Source organism: Engystomops pustulosus, chromosome 1 (genome assembly GCF_040894005.1).
Source record: "Engystomops pustulosus chromosome 1, aEngPut4.maternal, whole genome shotgun sequence".
Classification (NCBI taxonomy): Eukaryota; Metazoa; Chordata; class Amphibia; order Anura; family Leptodactylidae; genus Engystomops; species Engystomops pustulosus.
The window spans coordinates 101791340-101816046 of NC_092411.1; the positions used below are offsets into that span (position 1 = coordinate 101791340).

The 24707-nt window shown below is 42.0% G+C and overlaps 1 protein-coding gene and 1 gene segment (V, D, J or C); one reads left to right on the forward strand and one right to left on the reverse strand.

Moving 5' to 3' along the window:
- The window catches only part of LOC140128465 (immunoglobulin heavy constant mu-like), a 476316-nt gene that overhangs the window by 369801 nt on the left and 81808 nt on the right, over nucleotides 1-24707 (forward strand). Inside the window, 1 exon segment of the C gene segment in view lies at nucleotides 19944-19964. Within this exon segment, the coding sequence occupies nucleotides 19944-19964 (21 nt within the window).
- LOC140128459 (zinc finger MYM-type protein 1-like) lies at nucleotides 2945-7564 on the reverse strand. Its single transcript, XM_072150169.1, has 2 exons — nucleotides 7447-7564; nucleotides 2945-6585 (listed from the first exon to the last, which is right to left on the reverse strand). The coding sequence occupies exons 1-2, from the start codon at nucleotides 7462-7464 to the stop codon at nucleotides 4228-4230; spliced, it is 2376 nt and encodes a 791-aa protein (XP_072006270.1). The 5' UTR covers nucleotides 7465-7564; the 3' UTR covers nucleotides 2945-4227.

The window sequence follows — 24707 nt, forward strand, 5'->3', positions numbered from 1 at the left end:
ACATGTTCATATTCCATGCATCGACGGTAAATGAATTGCCAATGCCATTTTTTTTTTTATCAAATAAAAACATATGGCACGTTTACAGTTAATAAAGTATATTCATAAATGAAAAAAGATACAATGACCTCTAGTGAGCATATTATATAATACCGTTGTTTTAAAATAAATTAAACTGGTGGTAAAAAGAGCAATGGATACACAAAAAACTAGATATACATGTTTTGGCTTTCAAAGCTTTTATTTTCCTCAAATTTTCTATGCACTGCATTTTTTTCATTAATAATTGTATTTTCCAAGATTTTCATTTAAAGGTGCCACATTTCAGGAGATATGACTGTTTGAATGTATGACTCTGAATTGAGCCCCTCTTCAGCCTGTCAGCTGAAGGCAGAAAGCATATGGAGCTGCAAACAACACTTAGGAAAACGTACATCCGCCCTCTGCCTCTGTATCTGAACCTGGAAGTGGTGATGGGTCATCACTGTATATACTGTATGCATGCACATGCGTCCTTTCAGTGCCGCCAGCTGCCATGATATGTGCATGCGCTCTGCCGCTGACACCGAACAGGACCTACTGCACACGTGCGGAGCTAAGAGGAGCCCACAAGCACAAGCTGTAACAGGAGCCCGCCAAGGTTGCGGAAGGAGGTCCTGGCTGTGGAGCAGCCTTTGCTCCCACAGCCCATAGAGGCTACAACATGCCCCAATAGGCTCTACCAAAAAATTTACATTAAAGTTTAGATCAGGCTAGGAAGTTTTCCTTAATTTCCCCCTTCTTTCTAGTATTTCCTGATACTTTTAAATTTCTCTTGTTTAGCGCTCTTTTCTTCTTTACAACATGGTGGAGGCTACATGACATCACTCCTTTTGTGGTGCAGATGATGTTCTTATGTGTCTCCAGATAACAATCCCCTCTTGGATTTCATGATTTTTTTTGTAACATTTTAAATCAATAAACACGCTGTGCATAGCCCCACATGGAAAAATCGCCTGGATATCATGTCACATTCCTCACCTTTTTTTTGTGAAATGACTCCTTGTAATCAGACTTCCTATGCTGTTACTCCTCCTGTAGTCACAAGTTTCTTGTGTGCTTCAGGATCCTGTTATGTATTTATCTGTGTTTATCCGATTCCCCAGTGCCCATCTGGGTTTGCCCAAAATTTGAGATGTTTACACAATCAACATATTTTTTAACCCCTTGCTATACAATTTAACTCAGTTTTATTGATGTTTTAGCTCCTATCACTCAGTGTTGGTCATTTTAGGATTCCAGAATGTGGGCAGGGACTCTCTAAGCAGACACATTATGATCTATCTAGTTCTGAGAGCCGACAATGTGCTTAGATTATCAGGGTCCAGGTTTCAATACACATACACATTTAGCTTCTGAACATTCTACTAGTGTCTGACACTTGGAAAGAGAGATGAGACAGATCAGAGATGAAAGATTTTGAGATCCATGAGGTTGCAAGGTAAGTTATAACATACAATTATATTGTAATGCAAATGCTTAGACAAAGCAGAAAGGCAGATTTGCACTGCAGCTGTAATGGGCTTTTGTAACCTGTCTTCAATGAAAATGAGCGCCCTGGTAACATGTGCCCTTTAAGACATTTAAAAAAAAAAAAAAAAAAAAAAAAAATCAAACCTTTTGTACAAAAAAAATTAAAAATTAATTAAAAAAACCCTTAATTTCACCCTCTTCTGGCACTAATAACTTATTCATACTTGGGCATACGGAACTTTGTGACGTGCCATTTTTTGTGAAATGATATGACGTATACTCCTAGTGCTAAAACAAATGCAGCATTGTTACAATGATAGTGTTATCGGAAACTTCTGAAACACCGCTGCGGAGTGACAGGTCCTCCATCAGGTGCAGCCATGCCCCTCTCACATGACCAAGGGTGCATATTAGGTGTGTTTAGTCAAAAGCAACATGTCAGCATACAATCAGTGTCAGGTCATGCAGATTAGAATTTGCAGAGCTGTCCAGGTTTTTTCATTGGTTTCTCCTCAAAGGAACTATATGCCAATCCAATTAATAGGAGATCTGTTTTTTTATTTTATCCCTTTTTAATTTTCTGTTTTTTCTTTTACTGGGAGTGTCTGTGTGCCAGCAGTAGCGACAGGCAGTGTGTGTCCAGGTGAACTGTACGGCACCTAGAAAAGTGTGTACCTGGGTATGTGTGTGCAATCCTGGTGTGCAGGATTGCACACATTGCAAGTGGTGGCACTGTTGAGGTGTATAGAATAAGTAGCAGTGTAGCAAATGTAGCAGTGTCACCTGTGGATAGGGCCTAACTTGGTTTGTGGAACAACGCCTTAAACCCCAAAGCCACTTTTCACCTTCCTGACCGGCCCATTTTTTTAAAATCTGCTCTGTGTCACTATAAGTGGTTATAAATTTGGAACGCTTTAACATATCCAAAGTGATTTTGAAACTGTTTTCTCATGACCCTTTGTACTTCATGTTAGTTGAAAAATTTTGTTGGTATGTGATGCGGATATTTGGTGAAAATTTGGAAAAAGTTTTGATTTTTGAAATTGAAAATGTTCTACATAGTCATAACAGCAAAAAAAACTTGATTAAAAAATATATACGTGTTGCTCCATTGATGGGCTACTTTCCAAACAAATTTTTGGCTATTTCAAATCTAGCAATTTTATAACGTTAAACACAGGTTAACATATATACATGTGCAGTATGTATAAAAGCTGTATTCATTAAGCACAAACTTCAATATAAATATTTACTTTCACAAACATAGCATGACACTTGCAATCAAAAAAAAATGTTATATGGGAAAAAAGATTTTATATGAGATTTAGAGCATGATACATTAGTACAATAGTAATTAGCACAATATTTTACAAAGTAAATGTATTTACAAAATAAATGTTACACATAATATAGGACTCCAAGCACGCAAAAATATTATTTAAGAAATGTTTATGCTTTTTTTGCCCCAAATACAGTAATTGCATGGAAAAGCACAGAAACATTACTGCACTACAGATTTACATGAACTAGCATTTTACTGTTGCCGATATAGACTTTACCTGTCAGCTAAACAATTACTATGTATAAAATAAAGTAGACACAAAATAAGGCAGTACAAGATAGGTTCCATAGGTTTGTTCTTAAGTTGAATTTGTATGCAAGTCGAAGCTGAAGATTTTATAATTGTAGATCCAAAACAAAAAAAATTGTCCCAGTGACTATTGTAAAAATTTTTTACTGTAATTGGACCAAGTGTTATCAATAAAGCTTCATTACAGACATCTTACAGCTGATCATTACAGTCTGGGACTATAGTAAAGCTTCCAGAGAGCTTCACCAGAGATCACAGTGGGCAGAGAGCTCTGTCTTTAACTAGGGGTCATCTATAAGTCAGGTGTTCTCAAGTAGAGGACCGCCTGTAACTAAACTTTCTAACATTTGTTTCACCGATACCTAGTTATGGAGAGTGGTACTATAGAGTGACCATGCAAGGGTATTTCTTCAGTATACTTTCCAGCCATCCCTCCTATTGTTCCATATGACTGTTTGTACTCTGTAATGTAATATTATATTTGTATATGTCTCCTATGATTTGTAAAACGCTGCAGAATATGATGGAGTTATATAAATAAAGATTATTATTATATTATATTATAGAGGATAGCTCCATACCCCACATAGGTTCCTCCAGCAGAGTCAAAATGAATAGCTGACCTCTGCTGTGTGCAGATGTTGAAAGCCCACTTGGCCAGTTAGGTCATATGTTATGTCAACAAAATATCTATAATATATTTAATAAAAAGGCCACCGCACAAAATATTACTGATAGCAACAAGCCTAAATAAAGGCATCAATGATTACTATGATGCTGTAAACCAAACCAAAAATATTGACGAAGGCAACACAACTGCAAATTTCTGCTGATTCAACAACTAATGCACTTAATCTTTAAAATAGTTACCACAAGATTTTATCCAGTTCAAAGTAGATACCAAAAATGATGTATCAATAGGGAAGGCCTGTAACTGCCATGTTAGGCACTTCCAACACCTACAGTCCTAAGAATCAAAGGGCTTGCTCTGGCCCTTGAATGGAAAAGTGTTGCAGAATATTATGTCTGTGGGGCCTTGTGACCTAAAAGTATAATAGTCTTAGTAATATGCAGCAATTATGTAATAATGGCCCTTTCCAGGCACGGCTAAATGAGTATTTCCGCTAATTAGATCCATAAACAAAGTTGTGTGCAATAGTTTCTAAACACAAGTTATCCAGCCGGGTCTCATTCACGTAGCATATAGCCACATCATTTGAGCGGGTCTCTGTGGTTGTAAATTTTAATAAAGTTTTCAGTCTTTGAAAAGGGCCACAGATCTGATCACTTTCCACGGTACTTACTGGGATTATAAGTAACAGTTTTAAAAATTTACCCAGCTCATTGAAAAATTCCTTTACTTCTGGACTCACTGACTTGTAAAGGCTTACGGCTTCCGATAAAGAACTGTAACTGTTTTTGTGAGCAAACATTTCTAACTGAACCTTTAGCATCCGGACATTGAATTCTGGGTATTTAGAAAGGACCCCAAGTTTTTGCTCAATTACACTGTCAGATTCGCCTTTGCCTGCCGCAAGCAGAACATCTTCCAGGATGCAATATTCCATAAAGCCTTGTTGGAAGAACTGGTTATCCAGCTGAGAAATGATGGCATCAATCAATTTGAAATACTCAGCTTTCAAAAATTCCTCCTTAGAAAGAGGCATCTGTGGTTGAACCATTTCTGTATTCTGGGCCCCCAGCAGTCTGGGCTGTGGAACATATATAGGAGACAGATTAAGCTTGACAATTAAATCCTCTGCTTGTTTGATAAAATCCAAGACAGGAGCTTCTTGGCGTACCCTTGTCAGGATTTCTTTGACCATCTTGACTTTTTTCAAGGTGTTCAACATTAGCCTGTTCTGATCATCAAAATTAATGTTGAGAATATTTAACGACTCCATTATTGCCCTCATGATAAGTAAGCTCGCCAGAGTGTTCCCTTCGATAAACTCTCGGAACAACACATGAGATCTCACTCCAGACACCCCTCCATGGGTTTGCATATCTCTAAGCCCTTCTATGATCAATCCATAGTGCTGAATAACAGTATTTATCAGTCCCAAGTTAACATGCCACTTGGAGGAGCATAGGACCCTTGTATGACATGTGACATTGGAGGTCACCTCAGCAAATAAGTATTTAAACTTTGATGTTTTGCTGAATAATTTACACAGATCATTTACAGAATATAATGCCTGCTGCAAAATCTGACTTTCATGAGTAGCATTTCTCGCCAAAAAACTCCCACAAGGAGCCCCACAATGGACAAATCTTGCCAAAGGTTGTTTCTGTTTCAGTAAAGCTTGTGACTCCATATGGGAAGGAGATGTGACTGGTGATCCCTCAAATGCAATTCCTCTTAGAAGATCAATAGGCAAAGAATGTCGATCAAGGATATCTAAAATGAGATTTGCAGCAGAAGTACCTGTTTCTTCCATGGGATCAACAAAACCAATAAATTCCTCTTGCGGATGCATATCTGAATCCAAGTATCGTAAAAAGAGGCTGAGCTGAAGAGACTCGGGATTCTGGATGTTGTCTATTATTATAGAGTAGTACATGGAGCCTTGACTTACTTCTCTTGTGATTGAAGATGTGATCTCATTGCTCATAAGGCCTATGATTTCATGTTGGATTTCTGGGCTAGTAAAATTCTGATTAGTCATGAGCCAGTATTTGAAAGTTTCATTATCTTGACCCAAAAATTTTAAAAGTTCAAACAAACTTTCTTCAATTGATTCATGGGTTTGGAATGTATGGCCTCTATGAATCAGAAACCGGACCGAAGATATCAATTGGTTCAGGCAAAGCGTTGGGATAGCTTGTCTAACTTTTCTTTGCTGTTCCAAAGCAGCTTCTCTTTTCTGGTTTTGTAAGGCATGCATTAATTTCCAAGTGGCAAACTCGTGGCTTTTAGACTTCTGGTGAGACCCAAACTTTTCCCGAGCTTTTTTCCAATTAGAAAACCCCACAGCTGTAAATACAGAATCTCTTCTTCTCGAAGAACCTAGAAGTCCCATGCTTTCCGCTTTTCCACAGGTAAAACATAGAACACCTTTCAACAGGGGACTATAATGTAGCCAAGGGAAATCTGTATACCACGCACTCTGAAACCTTAGCTTCCGGGTCCCAAAACACTGAGGAGGGACAAGTTCTGCAGATGGCTGAAAAGGCTTATCAACATCAAAAAATTTTGTAGTATTTTCATCCATTGGGCAATGATAGCTTGTGTTGGAATCTAGCACTTCTTCAGCAAATGCGTTCAAGCTCATATCAGCCTCATGTGAACTGCTGGACTGTGTGACATCATCACCGTAAAGAGCAAAGCCTTTCAACCAAGCCTCCTCACAGCAGTCACTTTCATCCTCATCTTTGATTTCTTTCTTGATTATGTCAATATTCACAGGGCAAAATCTTTTCTCTCCCATTGTTATTAAGTCATCGTCATGTGGGCGTTTAAAGGGTGGATAAACAGAATCCTGAAAAAGATGCAAAAATATCTCATATAAAATGTGAAACACTTTTCCTCTTGACCAACATAGAGATAAATATTTTATAATAGGTTTTAAGCTAAGCTGTCACAATTTTCTGCAGAGCGAAATCCTCCACCCCCCCCCCCCAAAAAAAAAAAAATAGTAATACAATTTTTAACAATAACAGTTATTTCAGCACTCTATAGAAAACACAGCAGAAAATTTAAGGGTATAATCAAATATTCTAAAACAGAGCTCATCCAAATCTCTCTTCAAAGAGTAGTTCAGTGAGGCTGTTGGACCACACTGTGGGATTCACTATTCTAAGAAGGGGTGATCAATAAAAGATCCCCTGGAAGAATTCAGATATAAATATCAACACATTTTAGGTCATTTGATCTATTACTTCTAGCATATAGTACAGTGTGTCTGATGGAAGTAGTTGAGGACCATCTAGGACCCATTATCCCAGAATGTCTATTACATCCATAAAGCAGCATGTGAAGGGTGACTGGAGGTGCAGTCCATACATGAGGGGGGTTCTGCACACTCTATTTAGGTCAATAAGAGACCATTTCCTGCAACAAATCTGCCACATGTGAATACACCCTTAGGCACACAATGTGGATTGACTGTACACAGCCATGCTGCAAGCATCAGATCCTGCAGGCTATGCTGTGCTTGTGCTGGAGCAGGGGGAAGGCCCGTGCTTTATAAGGCATAACATTGTAGTATATATAAGAAAGACGAGTACAGGAAGTAGCCAGCAATGTTATAGAAAGCAGCCACGGCTACACCTGCACATACAGCGCCTGCAGGACAGGGGTCGGCACCCTGAACACCTACACATGACCTACAACTACTTACCGAAGTCCCCGCCTCCATTGCACCAATATATCCCCGTACAATGATACAGAACTCACAGCACAGCACTTCCGAGGAAAGATGCCTGTGGTCTATAGGACCTTTGATGATGTCATCATCATGTGATCAGAAACGGCAAAATCCTAATGAGCTAAAGGGCCTTTGATGATGTCATCATCATGTGATTAGTCACGTGTGCGGGAAGAGTCGGCGCCGTTCTGCTTGTGAAGTTTGTACATGAACATAAGGAGATACTACATTCTAAAGAGAAAAGAACCATAATGAAGTCAAGATGCTAACGGTGGATACTTCATTATTAGTATACCCTGCTAAATCTTAGTGTTTAAAGGACCTTTGATGATGTCATGTGATGTGTCACATGAATTGGAAGGCAGCTACTAATGCCTAGTGGGATAAATGACCTTAGATGATGTCATGATCATGTGACCAACTGCAAGACTGAGTTGATAAAGGAGTACACTTGATGTTGTAACATGTGTGTGAACAAGTCTTTATGGGCCTAAACACAGAGATGTATCTGCTACACTTAGACATGTATGTGTTTATGTATTATATATATATATATATATATATATATATATATATATATATATATACATACCTCCCAACTTTTGTGGAGGAGAAAGAGGGACAAAATGGCAATTTTTTTAAGCCACACCCTAGCCACGCCCCCTAACCACACCCCCTGGCCACGCCACTGCTCATACCTTCAACGCATCCACTGGCACCAATGTATATTTATGTATATAATTGGGGGGCATATTCCACTCACCCCAGACAACGAGCATGTCCCCCCCCAGACAACGAGCATGCCCTCCTAGACAACGAGCATGTCCTCCCCTAGACAACGAGCATGCCCCCCCCAGACAACGAGCATGCCCTCCTAGACAATGAGCATGTCCTCCCCTAGACAACGAGCATGCCCCCCCCAGACAACGAGCATGTCCTCCCCTAGACAACGAGCATGTCCGCCCCCAGACAACGAGCATGCCCCCCCCTAGACAACGAGCATGTCCCCCCCTAGACAACGAGCATGTCCCCCCCAAACAACGAGCATGTCCCCCCCAGACAACGGGCATGTCCGCCCCCAGACAACGAGCATGCCCCCCCCCCCTAGACAACGAGCATGTCCCCCCCAGACAACGAGCATGCCCCCCCTAGACAACGAGCATGCCCCCCCTAGACAACGAGCATGTCCCCTCCTAGACAACGAGCATGCCCCCACCTAGACAACGAGCATGCCCCCCCTAGACAACGAGCATGTACCCCCACCTAGACAACGAGAATGTACCCCCACCTAGACAACGAGCATGTCCCCCCCTAGACAACGAGCATGCCCCCCCCTAGACAACGAGCATGTCCCCCCCCCTAGACAACGAGCATGTCCTCCCCTGTGGCTGCGTGCCCTTTTTTGTGTGTTTGTGTTATTTTTGTCTTCCAGGACCGTGCCTGCTGTGGACTGCTTCGGATTCGAAGGATTACGTCGATGACCGACATTTCTAACAAATAAAATGGTCAACGAGGGTGTGTCTGCGTTTTTTGTTCAATAAAATTTTCTGAAAACAGTGTGATTATTTATTTTTTTGCGACACTCTTCATAGTTTGCCGTAGTAGTGGTGCCGGCTAGGTGACGGTGCTCATTACTAAGGGCTGGCCTTAGTGTTTGCCTTAATTTTTTTGGCAAATTCACACTAACGCCCATACCATTACCCCGGTACCCACCGCCACCAGGGGTGCCGGGAAGAGCTGGGTACAAACCAGTACCTGACCGTCTATAGATGCTGCTTTTTTGTATCAGGCTGATTTGAAAAATAGGGGGAGCCCCATGCCGTTTTTTCTTCAAATTTTTGACAAAAATATGCGTGGGGTTCCCCCTTTAAAGGGGGCTCCCAGGCTGTTTCCCCCATTTTTACAAAAAAATGGGGGGAAAAACGGCATGGGGTGCCCCTATTGTTCAAATCAGCCTGATACAAAAAAGCAGCAGCAGCCTGCCATTACTGAGCTGGGATAGGCCACTGTTAGGGGGCTATTCCAGCGCAACAATAACAGCCTGCAGCCGCCCCACTACCTGACCATCTATAGACGGTCAGGTACTGGTTTGTACCCAGCTCTTCCCGGCACCCCTGGTGGCGGTGGGTACCGGGGTAATGGTATGGGCGTTAGTGTGAATTTGCCAAAAAAATTAAGGCAAACACTAAGGCCAGTCCTTAGTAATGAGCACCGTCACCTAGCCGGCACCACTACTATGGCAAACTATGAAGAGTGTCGCAAAAAAATAAATAATCACACCGTTTTCAGAAAATTTTATTGGACAAAAAACGCAGACACACCCTCGTTGACCATTTTATTTGTTAGAAATGTCGGTCATCGACGTAATCCTTCGAATCCGAAGCAGTCCACAGCAGGCACGGTCCTGGAAGACAAAAATCAAAAAAACCTACACACAAAAAAGGGCACGCAGCCACAGGGGAGGACATGCTCGTTGTCTAGGGGTCAGGGGTAGACATGCTCGTTGTCTAGGGGGGGGGGGAATGCTCGTTGTCTAGGGGGGGGACATGCTCGTTGTCTAGGAGTCGGGGGGAGACATGCTCGTTGTCTAGGGGGGGGGGAATGTTCGTTGTCTGGGGGGGACATGCTCGTTGTCTAGGGGGGGGCATTCTCGTTGTCTTGGGGGGGACATGCTCGTTGTCTAGGGGTCAGGGATAGACATGCTCGTTGTCTAGCAGGGGGAAATGCTCGTTGTCTAGGGGGGGGTCCTATGGAGCGCAGTAAAGGGGAGGGGTCCTATGGAGCGCGCAGTGAAAGCCATAAAAACCACATTTGATATTTTCCTTCCCGCTTCCCAGTACAGGGCCTGGAATATTTAATACTGTCACTAGGAAGTATAATTTGTTACGCAGAAACAGGCCTCACACAGCTCTGTACGTGGAAAAATAAAAAAGTTATTGATTTTTGAAAGTGGGGAGTGAAATATGGAAACGCAAAAATCGTTCCGTCAGAGTAATGGAGCAGACGGCCGTGTATGACCATTCTGCTCCATTACTGTCATAGAGCGATGACATGGACCTTATGTGGACCCCAACAGACCCCGCGTTTTCATGATCTATGGGGGTCACATCACTGAAACCCCCACACATCAGCAGGTTAAGCCCTGTCCTATGGATAGGGCCTAACTTGTATTTGTGGGAAAACCCTTTTAACCCCTTAACGCTCTGCGCCGTAGCTCTACGACGCAGAGAGTATAAGGAGTGTATGAAGAGGGCTCACGGGCTGAGTCCTCTTCATACAAGGTGGGGGGTTTTGCATGTTGCAGAAAACCCCCACCGCTAATAACCGCAGTCGGTCATTGTCGCCGGCAAAGTCTTTTTTAGAATCGCTGTGCCCCCGAACGTCATCGGGGGGCGGCGATCGTTTGCCATGGTAGCCTCGGGTCTTCTTTTGACACGAGGATACATGGCTTCTGCAGATTCGTTACAATGAGCCAGAAGTATTGCAGTATATGGTAGGAGCGATCTGACCATCTAGGGCAGCGATGGCGAACCTATGGCACGCGTGCCAGAGAGGGCACGCAGAGCCCTCACTGCTGGCACGCGCCCCATCCTCCTAACCACTGCCAGATGCGGACAACCACTGTCCACACCTGGTTGTCGTGGCTGCTAGCAGTATCGGAGCTGCGCTCCGATACTGCTAACAGCCATCACAGAGCAGGGTGCTGACACTTCCTGCTCTGTCACTACGATCACATCAGCGCACAGGACGGGAAGCGTCCCAGCGCTGGCAGCGAAATGATGTCATTATGCTGCCAGCGCTGGGCACCTTAATCCGTTTGCGCTGCAGTGATCAGCCGGAGGAACGAGGTGAGTTTTTTTTTTTTAACTCAGCGCATCCACGGGGCATAGATCAGCAGGAGGCTGATTTCCTGCCCACTCCCGCCCCTCCCCTCCCCTAAGCAACCGGCCCGAAACTTACTGCGCCGCTACCACAAGCCCCTGCGCCCGAACCCCAGCCCGCTATCGCACCCCTACCCCCCCCGCCCAAACTCCGCCCACTACTGCAATTTGCCTGCACGAACTCCGGCCGCTCTCACTACCCCCCCCCCCCTCAACTCCGGTCACTGCCCTGCATCACCCCCTCCCCTGGAACTCATGCCTCATAACCCCATTGCCCCGAACTCCAGATGCTGCATTACCCCCCCCCCCCCAGCCCTAACTCTGGTCGCCCACCCTCTGCCCATCTACCCTACTGACCCCCCGGAACAACAGACACCTGAACTTCTGCCCGCCAGCATGGCCGCCACCTTGGACAACCAAAGAGTAAGTAACATATGTATTTCTATGTATGTATTTATGTATATGCATATTATATTATATATTTATATGTGCATTTATATATTTATACCTGTGTGAGGGCTTATTTTTTGCGTAACATATTTTACTTCTCATTTATTATTCCATGTCGTGTACTGGGAAGCTGTAGATTTTAATACTTTCGCTGTGCGCTCCAAATCATTTGTCTCCTTTATTCTTTGGTTCGGTAAACTCACAGAAAATACCCGATTTGTAGGTTTTATTGTGTTTTAATACTTTTTCAAAAATTAAAACAGTGTACGAAAAAGAAAATAGTTTCGCCATCTTGTGGCGCTAATAACTTTAGTGCACGGAGCTGGGGAGGTTTGGGTTTTTTTGCTTTATGAGCCGTTGTTTTCATTGCTACCATTTTGAGGACTGCGTGACCTTTTTGATAACTTTTTATTACTCTTTTATGTGATGTAAAATGGTGTAAAAGTGGCGTTTCAGTGTGTATAGGACTGCTGGAATCCGAGCTCAGACAGTCCTGTGTAAATTGATTCTAAACTAAACCGTCAGTTTTATGGTTAAATTGACGTACTGGCACTTTGCGATAAGTAATTAGGTTTTGGGTTGCAGTTTGGGCACTCGGTCTCTAAAAGGTTCGCCATCACTGATCTAGGGTTAATGTACCCTAGAGGGTCTAAGAAATAGTGGAAAAAAAAGAAAAAACAGGTTTTAAAAATAAAAAAAATTTATAAAATATTAAAAATTCTAATCACCTCCCTTTCCCTAGAACGGATATAAAACATAACAAACAGTAAAAATCAGACATATTAGGTATCGCCGCGTCCCAAAATGCCCGATCTATCAAAATATAAAAACGGTTACGGGCGGCGGTGACCTCCGAGGCGGGAAATGGCGCCCAAATGTCCGAAATGCGACTTTTACACCTTTTTACATCACATAAAAAATGAAATTAAAAATGATCAAAATGTCGCACAGACCTCAAAATGGTAGCAATGAAAACGTCGGCTCATTTCGCCAAAAATGACCCCACCCCCAGCTCCGTGCACCGAAATATGAAAAAGTTATTAGCGTCAGAAGATGGCAAAATTTTTTTTTTTTTTTTTGCACACATTCGTTTAATTTTTGAAAATGTATTAAAACACAATAAAACCTATAAATCCGGTATCAACGCGATCGCACCGAACCAAAGAATAAAGCTGAGGTGTTATTTTGAGTTCACAGTCAAAGTCGAAAAAACTGAGCCCACAAGAACGTGACACGTGCAGTTTTTTAAAAAAAAATTTCCACATTTGGAATTTTTTGCAGCTTCGCAGTACACGGCATGTTAAAATAAATAACATTACGGGAAAGTAAAATTTGTTACCCACAAAATAAGCCCTCACCCAGGTCTGTACACGGAAACATGAAAAAGTTATGGATTTTTGAAGTTGGACAGCGATAAATGAGAGGAAAAACCCTGCGTCCTTAAGGGGTTAAGTATATGGTACAATAAAAGCAGAATAGAAGGGCACTAGGGGGATTAGGGATGGGGGCAGGGGGTCTATGGAGGAAAGTGTTTAACCCTTTAGCTGCTGCCTGCAGTCACTGTAGAGTACCTGTTACCACACTGCAGCAGCTGCACACACTCGGCTCTGCTTCATCAGACGAACTTCAGTGAGGAGCAGGAGGAGGTGGGGGCAGGGAGCTATTGATGTAGCAGAGCTGGAGAGCTCCTGCCTGCACGGAGGCTGATCCCCTGGGGCTGCTGTGCAGGGGCAGTGCAGAGAATATGACACTCTGCACTGCTCCATCCATCCATCCATCCATGTGCCTGCAAGTGGCAGCCTGAGGACAGGGAGGGCTCTGCCTCCCAGGGGAGGGGATGGGGGAGGTGCCGGCTCTGCAGCAGACAGCCCGGGAGCTGGAGAGGAGGAGGACGCTGCACCCCGCCCCCTGGCTTCTCTGTATCCTGAGCAGGACGGGGGCGGGACAAAACGGAAAAATCCGCGAAAATGCAAAAAAAAAACGGGACTTTCACTTAACGGTCCGTGCAGGCGGGACAAGGGTTAAAAAACGGGACTGTCCCGCCCAAAACGGGACGGTTGGGAGGTATGTATATATATATTATATATACACTCACCGGCCACTTTATTAGGTACACCATGCTAGTAACGGGTTGGACCCCCTTTTGCCTTCAGAACTGCCTCAATTCTTCGTGGCATAGATTCAACAAGGTGCTGGAAGCATTCCTCAGAGATTTTGGTCCATATTGACATGATGGCATCACACAGTTGCCGCAGATTTGTTGGCTGCACATCCATGATGCGAATCTCCCGTTCCACCACATCCCAAAGATGCTCTATTGGATTGAGATCTGGTGACTGTGGAGGCCATTTGAGTACAGTGAACTCATTGTCATGTTCAAGAAACCAGTCTGAGATGATTCCAGCTTTATGACATGGCGCATTATCCTGCTGAAAGTAGCCATCAGATGTTGGGTACATTGTGGTCATAAAGGGATGGACATGGTCAGCAACAATACTCAGGTAGGCTGTGGCGTAGCAACGATGCTCAATTGGTACCAAGGGGCCCAAAGAGTGCCAAGAAAATATTCCCCACACCATGACACCGACACCACCACCACCAGCCTGAACCGTTGATACAAGGCAGGATGGATCCATGCTTTCATGTTGTTGACGCCAAATTCTGACCCTACCATCCAAATGTCGCAGCAGAAATCAAGACTCATCAGACCAGGCAACGTTTTTCCAATCTTCTACTGTCCAATTTCGATGAGCTTGTGCAAAATTTAGCCTCAGTTTCCTGTTCTTAGCTGAAAGGAGTGGCACCCGGTGTGGTCTTCTGCTGCTGTAGCCCATCTGCTTCAAAGTTCGACATACTGTGCGTTCAGAGATGCTCTTCTGCCATCTTGGTTGTAACGGGTGGCGATTTGAGTCACTGTTGCCTTTCTATCAGCTCGAACCAGTCTGCCCATTCTCCTCTGGCATCAACAAGGCATTTCCGCCCACAGAACTGCCGCTCACTGGATGTTTTTTCTTTTTCGAACCATTCTCTGTAAACCCTAGAGATGGTTGTGCGTGAAAATCCCAGTAGATCAGCAGTTTCTGAAATACTCAGACCAGCCCTTCTTGCACCAACAATCATGCCACGTTCAAAGGCACTCAAATCACCTTTCTTCCCCATACTGGTGCTCAGTTTGAACTGCAGGAGATTGTCTTGACCATGTCTACATGCCTAAATGCACTGAGTTGCCGCCATGTGATTGGCTGATTAGAAATTAAGTGTTAACGAGCAGTTGGACAGATGTACCTAATAAAGTGGCCGGTGAGTGTATAAATATTGGAGTGCTGCCATTTTTCTTTTAATTATATATGTATACATAAATATATATATAGTACAGTATATAAGGCTCAGCTTATGTGTGTGTGTATGTATCTATGGTGAAAATGTTTTTTTGTTTTATTAAATTTATATATGTATATTAAAAAAAAAAAGTGCAAAAATGAAGAAAAATAATGGAAAAAAAACAGCAGCACAATAAAAAATAAATGGATAGGGTGCTATCCTTAAGCCTAAGGCTACATTCACATTAACGTATGCCCGCCATACCGTAGGACGGTGGGCACACGGCGCCAGGGAGAGCAGGCGGCAGCTGCTCACCTCTGCCCCTCTCTGTAGAGAAACATGGGGCACGGCGTCGTGTTCTGGGGAAAGATAAGACATGTACTATCTTTTCACAGGGTACAGAACAGTACTGTACCGCTCCCGTACTGGGCCGTGCACCCATTGCCATCTATGGGGGACATATATCCCATATTATATCTTAATAGATAAATATGTTGTAAACAGCCAAAAGCATGGAAAACGGTCAAAAACAGCCAAAAACGGATGCGTTTTCAAAATAAAAAGGCAGCCCTCCAAATAAAGTGAGCAACTTATTTCACCTTGTACAATGTTTCAGCTTCAGTCAGCCTTTCTCAAGCACTGTGCTTAAACAAGGCTGACTGAAGCTGAAACGTTGCATGAGGTGAAATAAATTTCTCACTTTTTTCACTTTATTGGGAGGGCTGCCTTTTTAGAACCACACAGGTCCACTTTTGTTTTCAGCTCCATCTTCGGCTCCCTGTTGGTCCTGTCACACAAACTATGACGTCAGCCGTTTGTCCACATGGTGTGTGCGCCGCAATCGGCACACACTATGATATCAGCAAGCTGGTGTATGCAACGGACCGTGCAGGGAGCTGAAAACGGAGCCAGAGCAGAAGAAAGAAGAGGACATGCAGGCGTGCCCGAAAGGTGAGTACTGGGAACAGGCACTGGCTAAATACTGGGGGGCAGACACTAGCTATATACTGGGGGAGGGCACTGGCTATATACTGGGGGGCAGCACTGGCTGTATACTATGGGGCAAGCACTGGCTATATACTGCGGGGTTAGCACTGCCTATATACTGGGGGGCAGGCACTGGCTATATACTAGGGGGCACTGGGCTGCTGGCTATATACAAGGGGGCAGACACTGGCTAAAACCAAAATGGCTAACAGTATCGGGATGAGAGCAGATACTAAGACACACACTCCAGTCTCTTGGAAAATGCAGACTCACAATCTTTATTATATAAAACATAGAAAACCATCTGCATAGGACGTGAAAAGGTGATAAAATACTGCAATGCTATAGGCCAGCTTGAATATACCAAAACCTCCTCTTTAAGAGATTCTCCCAAAATGTTGATGAACCATGCACCTTTTTTCCAGAGGCCTTGTTCTCATGTAAACAGAATATTCATACTAATTGTCTTTGTGTTAGATTTGTATAAGTCACAACATGGACTTCAAACAGAGAAGCTACAAAAAGTCAAGGTAAACAATAGCGAAGTAATTTGTGATGTTTGAATCATGACCCCTGGCTAAGACAAGATGGCATCCGGTTGGAACAAAATGGCATGTGTAGAGAAATTTATCCCTCACAGCTTAAATAAATTGACACAATATTTCCATCTGTACATAGAGCTTTATATGTCTGTAGCTGAATATTAGCAGACGGTCCCCAAGTACAAGGAGGCAGAGCAGTGATTTGAAGAGACACATTGCTGTCAGTTAGAATAATGGGGTGTGGTTAACTGGCAGCAAGGGAGAAAGAAGAGTCACAAAGACCAGACATGAGTTACAAAAGCTAATTTGCATATCAGAAGAACATCTGTAATTAAGGTACAGTGTCTGACTGGCAGCTAATTTTAGGTGATGTGGGAAGGACTTTATCAGCAGGCATTGATACATAGGGTGGTCAAAATCTGGTGAATTAAGTTGAATTTGTATGTAAATCAGAAGTAGTATATTTTATAGTTGCAACTCCAGGCAAAAAATGTTGTCCCTGTGACAATTGGACTTTAAAAAAACTTTTGCTGTTGCGGGAACAATGATTATCAATATAGCTTCATTACAGACACCATAGAGCTGATCATTGCAGCCTGGGACTAAAGTAAAGCACCGAGAGAGGTCCATCAAAGGTCACAGGGGGCAGAGAGGTCCGTCTATAACTATGGGTCATCTGTAAGTCGGGTGTTCTTAAGTTGGGGAATGCCTGTACACTGTATTTGGCCACTGCACTTTACATTTTGGAAAGTATTTGTGGCATCAAAATACCTTTATCCCTTGATGAATTCCTTGAGGGGTTTAGTTTCCAAAATGGGGTCACACTTTGGAGGTTTCCACTCTTATGGTATCTCAGGGTCTCCACAAATACAATATAGCAGTGATGGCGAACCTTTTAGCGGCCGAGTGCCCAAACTGCAACCCAAAACCCCATTTATTGCGAGGTGCCAACCAAAAATTAAAGCAGTAACTTATTATTGCTCCATGTTCCTCAACAACGTTCGATCATGTTGGCCTCCTGAAGACAAGTTGGAAAATTTGCATAATTTTAGCTTCTTTCCAGTGTCCCTCTGCACACAGAGAATCGTGGGGCCAGCAGAAGGTCCTCCAAAGATAATTCGGCCCCGTCTACACATTCTCCCTTCCTACATTCCCAAGTAAGTATTACTTTAATATGTGACTGAAAGCAGCATCTTTTAAGTTGCTTGGAACTGCAGGAAGATTCTTTGAGTCCTGTCTGGTGTGTGGGGTGATGGCCCGAGTGCCCTCAAAAAGGGCTCGGAATGCCACCTCTGGCACCCGTGCCATAGGTTCGCCACCACTGCAATATAGCATCTGAAATTTATTCTGGTAAAAATCTGCCATCCAGAAGCCAATTGGTGCTTTCCTTTCTCAGACCCACTGTGCTCCAGTACAGCAGTTTCTGATCATGTCTGGGTATTTCTGCATTTGAGCAAAACTGGGTAATAACTATGAGGTGCATTTTCTTCTTTCTAAAAGTACCGAATATACTTGAGTATAAGCCGATACAAGTATAAGCCGAGGCCCCTAATTTTACCACAAAAACCTGGTAAAACCTATATTTTTTAGTCGAGTATAAGCCGAGTTTGGGTTTTCAGCACATTTTTTTTGTGCTGAAAAACTAGGCTTATACTTGAGTATATATGGTAAATAAAAAAAATTGGGGGCAAAAGCAAACATATTTTTGAAAAAAAATTAATTTCTAACTGACGTGAGCCAATGCCAATACCTTTTATGAAAAAATGTGTGGTGTAGTTTCCAAGAAAGTGTAATTGTAGGGTTGATAATGACTGTTCTGGTACTAGAGGAAGTTTTTAAATGTGTCATGGCACCTGAAAACAATGTAATCAAAATCTGCCCTCCAAAGGCCCAGTCTGCCTTCCGTTCTGTGCCCAGTTGTGGGCCCATACAGTGGTGAACATCCACTTCTGAGGTATTGCCATACTTGAGAGAAACTTCCAACAATTTCTGAGAAGTGTTTCTCCTTTTTTAAAACACATGGTAGATATTTTAAAAATAATCTGTATCCTAAAGGTGACACGGAGGCAGTTAATCATTTTTATTTTTTCACAACTGCCTTGTATTACTTTCTAATAAAATGTTATTTTAATATAAATGCTGACAAATGTTATCCAATGAAAGAGATATTGTTGATTTAAGAACATGACTTCATTTAGTTTCTCTTTCATTCTAAATCATCTTCTGTTTCGACATTTTTCTTTTGATTGGTCAAGCGCACCATCTAGTGTTAATGTAGAGAATACATGAAATTCTTCTGTTTCTTTAGAAAACTAGTACTGTAAAAAATGGCATTTGTGATCTACTACTGCTAATGTGTTTAACCGTTCCTTCACCTTCAGACAAAATGTACCTTTAATTTTAAGGGCAAATATCTTAAATGTATACTTTGGCCAAATCTATTTCTTACCTTGAATTCTAAGAGCAAATAGCTTAAATTTGTACTCAATATTTATACTATATATACCAAATTTATATTTCACCTACACTAGTTTTACAATCATATCCTGGCTTCAAAAGCCCACAGTGAGACCCCATTTTAACTACTTAACATTAGAACAAGGTGTAACTCTCCAGATTTGATCCACTGTTAAGCAATGTCTGCCTTGCACAGAAATACAAGGAGAGATTTATCAAAACTATCAGAGAGTAGACCGGAGACAGTCTTCTGCTGCTCCAGTTTTTTCCCTGTTTCTGCTGCTGGTTGGTAAATCTGGTGTAGTTTAAAATGGTCAAGTCATACTTTGTACTATTTATTAATTGGTCTAGTTTTATGTGCCAAATAATTATTTTTCAGCCACACCGACTATTTACAGTGAAGCTACGCCCCTTTATCTGAGACCATTTCGTCCAAGTTGGAAAAAAATGGTCTAAACCCCAATAAATGTGGGGGAGACATTTCAGAGAGTTTTTAGATCGAAAGTATGCCCCCCCCCCACAGTTTTTGAACCATCATTGCAAAAATGTGCCCCAACCTTGACCCGCTGTCTATGTTTGCACTAAAAAGGTCTTTTTAGCTTGCACATGTATTTATGAAGAGTTTGCACCAATTTTGTGTTGAGGTTGTACTATGTAACACACAAAGGCATAGTTACAATAATTTCCAGGAATGCTTCAGGACACCGTCTGCTGCTTCATATAGTCAAAACAGCTTTAACTTAGCATAATGTGATCTAATAAGGTTTCTAAAAGCAAACAGACCTCTCTTAGATTTTATGTAGGCAGTTTTTGTATGAGTGTTTCTTACTGTGGCTATACGCTAGCTGGAGCTCCCACATTAACAGATGTTATAACAAAAACTTGGCATGAATACCATTGAATATACCAGTCAAATGCATGCATCCTGCCACACATTTACAACACCCATGATACATTTCTTTGGGTTCTGTTATAAAAAGGTGTGATAATAATTCACAACAATGCAAACTTTGGACACTCAGTAACTCAACTGGATTCATATATTTACTTTACAATAAAAATAATGTATAATGACTTATCATGAATCATCCTTATAAAAGCTAGATGTAATAAAAATTAGCCACAACTATTTAGAAAATACCACTATAGTGTTGTAAATAAGAGGCTATTTCATATACAAGGTATACATAATTACAGTTATAATTTTCATGATTTGTTTGGGGCACATTTACTAAGGACCTTGCACCAGTTTTCTGTCAGACTTTGCACGTCCTTTTATGTGCAACATTCTTGCACATGTATTTAAAGTGGTTTTTCTGATTAGGACAAGATTCTTAACTGCTTTGCGCCCACCCGCCGCGCTGCATGGAGAGGACTCACGGGCTAATAAAACAATGAAAATGATAATAAAAAAACGTAAAAATTCAAATCACCCCCCTTTCCCGCGTCCGAAAATGCCCGATCTATCAAAATATATTAACGGTTTTTCAATGCGTTTAACCCCGTAACGGAAAATATCGTCCAAAGACGAAAATGCCACTTTTTTGCCATTTTGAAAAATATAAAAAAATCTATAAAAAGTGATAAAAAGGCCATACAGTTCTAAAAATTATATCATTGAAAATATTATCAAATTTCGCAAAAAATGACACCACCCATAGCTCCGTACACCAAAGTATAAAAAAATTATTAGCGCCAGAAGTTGGCAAAATCAAAAAAATCATTTTTGTACAGGAGGTTTTAATTTTTGTAAATGTATGAAAACATTATAAAACCTATACAAATTTGGTATCCCCTTAATCGTACCAACCCAAAGAATAAAGTAGTATGTCATTTGGGGCGCTCAGTGAAAGACGTAATATCCAAGCCCACAAGAAAATGGCTCAAATGCGTTTTTTCACCATTTTCACTGCATTTGGAATTTTTTCCCGCTTCCGAGTACAAGGCAGGGAATATTTAATACCATCACTATGAAGTGTAATTTGTTACTCAGAAAACAAGCCATCACATAGCTCTTTACGTGTAAAAATAAAAAAGTTATAGATTTTTGAAGTTGGGGAGTGAAAAAGCAGGAAAGGGCCCAGTCCTTAACTGGTTAAATATACTTAGGACAACAAAATAACACATTCTCTACTTCATGATTATTATCAAAAATACTGCATTTTACAGATATAATTCCAACATGTCTCTATCAGTCTTGGAGAATACAAATTTGGTTGACCCAGGATCTGACCGTAAATTTTCTGTCTTAGGGTCGGGTATGGCAGATTCTTCTCATGAATAGATTCTCTTGTTTCACATTGCAGTTTCTCTGCATCACCCCTCTTCCTTGCATTCCACGACGAGTTCACACAGAGACACTCAAAGGGACTTCCTGCCGGCAAGCAACATCTTGAAGAAACTAAATCAGACAGACCTGACTGTGTGTGTGTGTAGCTGAGATGTAATAGAGCTGACATTGTGTCTTTGTGTGTTATATCCATTTCATGTATCGCATCTCTGATCTGTCACATCTCTCTTTTTCTATGTGTCAGATACTAGTAATGTTTAGAAGCTAAATGAAAGTGTATATAAACCTGTACTCTGATAATCTAACCATTATGTCAGCACATAAGTTTTCGGGGATTGCGCCACTGGGAAAGGTATTTAGCAGGCGATTGTGTCACGCGTGATCAGATTTTGCCGACATCTTGCCGGCTTTCATGCGACACAAATCGGGGGCCGGGCTGTTGGATGATCCGAGGGATTCGGACAAACCGTGGAAATTAAATTAAAAATTGTGTCGCACTACATGCACTGGCATACACCGGGAGACCGGGTGACATTCAGGAAATCAGGTGCACAATCTTATTGAATCGTGGCACAGTGCATTGTCGCGGACAATGCATTTACGGGAACTCCTCTGGACCGAGTAAGTAAATGTGCTCCATTGTGTCTGCTTAGATGCTCAGAGTCCAAGCCCACAATCTGGAATTTCGCAATAACCATCACTGTGCTATAGAAGCTAAAACGGCAATAAAACTGAGTAAAATTGTAAATTAAGGGGGTTAAAAATGGTATTTATTGTGTAAACATTACTAGGGGATTCAAATTTGAGAGCTTACTTTCATGGGAAACCCCCTTTAAGTAGTGTTAGCGCCACATATAGGTCATAAACGACTCATTTGTGTCACGACTACACTATACCTGACAAGACAGATTTCTGCACATAAAGGGGCGTTCTGGTGCACAGTTGGAGCGTGCGCCACATTTATCAAGAACTGTGTCTCAATCCCCATGTTAAAGGTGCACCATTATGTTGAAATCAGGTTAGTGTTAACAAAGATGCAGAAGAAAAACAAATTTATTATTATTTATAATTTGTAATCCCACAGATGTGATATTTACCTCTAAGGGTTGTTAGCGTATGTCCCTCATTCCTATTTGCTATGACCACTTATTCCTCAACCCTATAAACAAATTTTTCCCCTTCTTCTATACACTTCTATGGGTTTACAACTTGTGTCCCAATCTACTTTCCCACTCCTTTTCATTATGAAACCTCTCCCCTACTCCTAAAGACCATTGAGCTTGGTTTTCCCACCCAGGACAGTTTTTAGTTTCTAGTTTGTTCAACTGGGCAAATCTCAGAAAAGCGCAATCTCGAAAGGACAGACGACTTAATAACAACTACTAATTACAGAAGGAGCACTCTGTTCTGTGTAATCCCTGGTGTACTCTCCTGATGCTGGTAATTTACACACTTCCACTGGGGCCTACCATCAAGGCTCCGCTTTACCTGTTTATTATTTTTGTCGCAATTGAGTGACCATATGTTCCTCCTGATGAGTCTACTTAATTATTTGAAACAGTAGACTGGATGGGACCTTTACAAACCTTTTACACTTTAAATATCCTTAAGATGTAGGTGAAGTATGGCCAACTGGATCCTACACTCTAAGTGGTTTCTAAATAAATTTACCTTTAATAAGATATCTAGTGCCTATAATGATGTATACATTCCTTAGTATGGAAGCTATTTGCTGACCATAACTGATATTATAGCTGCACAATATCTGCCTGGGCTCTCCACCCGTCAGGTAAAGTTTATATTAGACTCCCTGTGGCTGGAAAGTTCCAGATTAGTCTGAGACCTTCATGTGAGAAAACACACCGCCCGCAGTTCTGATCCATAACAGAGCTTGCCTAGAATTGCTACAAAAGTAGTTCCTAACTTTGCCAGACATTATCCAACCTTGAACCTGGACAGATTGGACTTCTACCTCGGCATGTTGCCATTGCTGTGTTCTGGAATAAAGGAACTGTGAGTTGATGTTCTACATCTTTTGCTTATATGTGATCCCTTGCAGCTAGGATCTCTTCTACCACCTACCTGAGGATCCATCACAGACGCATACACATGTAAGTATCCCTGGAAGAACTACTTTGACTTTACCACGGCTTCTCCCTCTTCTTTTATTCTACCTGTGGGACACCGTCCCGGTGTGGACAAGGCCTATTCCACCTGGACCAAGAGACAGTGACCAAGTCAGCAATAGGCTGTGCTAAAACCAGCTACTCAGATTTATCATTATATATGTTTATGTTTATATATGGAAGATTAGTGAAACTGAATGTGAATGCCCAGACGAGAATACCCCTTTTAGGATAACAAAATAACATATTCTAAAATTCACTGTTATTAACAAAAATACAGAATTTCAGAGATATAATCCCCACAGGTAACAAGCCCTCATATGACCCAGTAAACTGAAAAAATAAAAAGTTCTGGCTTTTGAAAGGAGATGGGTAAGATATGGAAAGGCGCTGTGTCATTAACAGGCTCAAGACCTTGAACTGTGAACTACCTTTGTTTGGGAGCTATTGTAATCGTTTGAGGACGTGTTCAAATAAATGGAGAAAGATGCCATTGGAAAGATTAAAAGTGGATGTGGTGTGTCATGACTGGGTGCACATGGTTCAGACTAAACATCTTGATAGACTCTTGTTTGGCAAAGGCATTTCCTAGATAGCTGACATTATGATTTTGTGTGAATAAGATTTACTGTGTTACTATTATGGTAGTTGGGATTACCACAGTAATAAATGCCATAACTAAAACCTTGCAAATGTTATGCAGGTTTAGAGAATGGACTGCTGATACAGACAAAGACAGTGGGCCCTAAGGCTAAACATCCTTCCCAGCTTTCCCTGTCTGATTGCCCTCCCCTTCCTAAGTGGTATGAGACACCTTCCTCCGACAAAGTGCAAACACTGAGACAAAGACAAGACCATGATACCAGAATACAGCATGAACACTAGCTTCATTCGTACAAGACTATAGCAAGTAAAGAGCAACAGTTTTGCAACCTGTTTTAGGAGATGCCAGAGCAACATCCCCCACTGGGGCCTAGCCTTTTTCTGGCTTGGGGGCAGCTGGATCCCTGAGGTACCAGAATGGTTGGCGGAGCGCGGCCTAGTGCTCATCTGCGGTCACAGTGCTGGGTACCAGCGGAAAGAGTCCTTGTCCACAGCCGGGCACGTCTCCGACAGATGGAAGCACGAGAAAGGAGGGAGAGGTTGAAAGAATCAGATGTTTCTCCCTGGGGCAACGCCG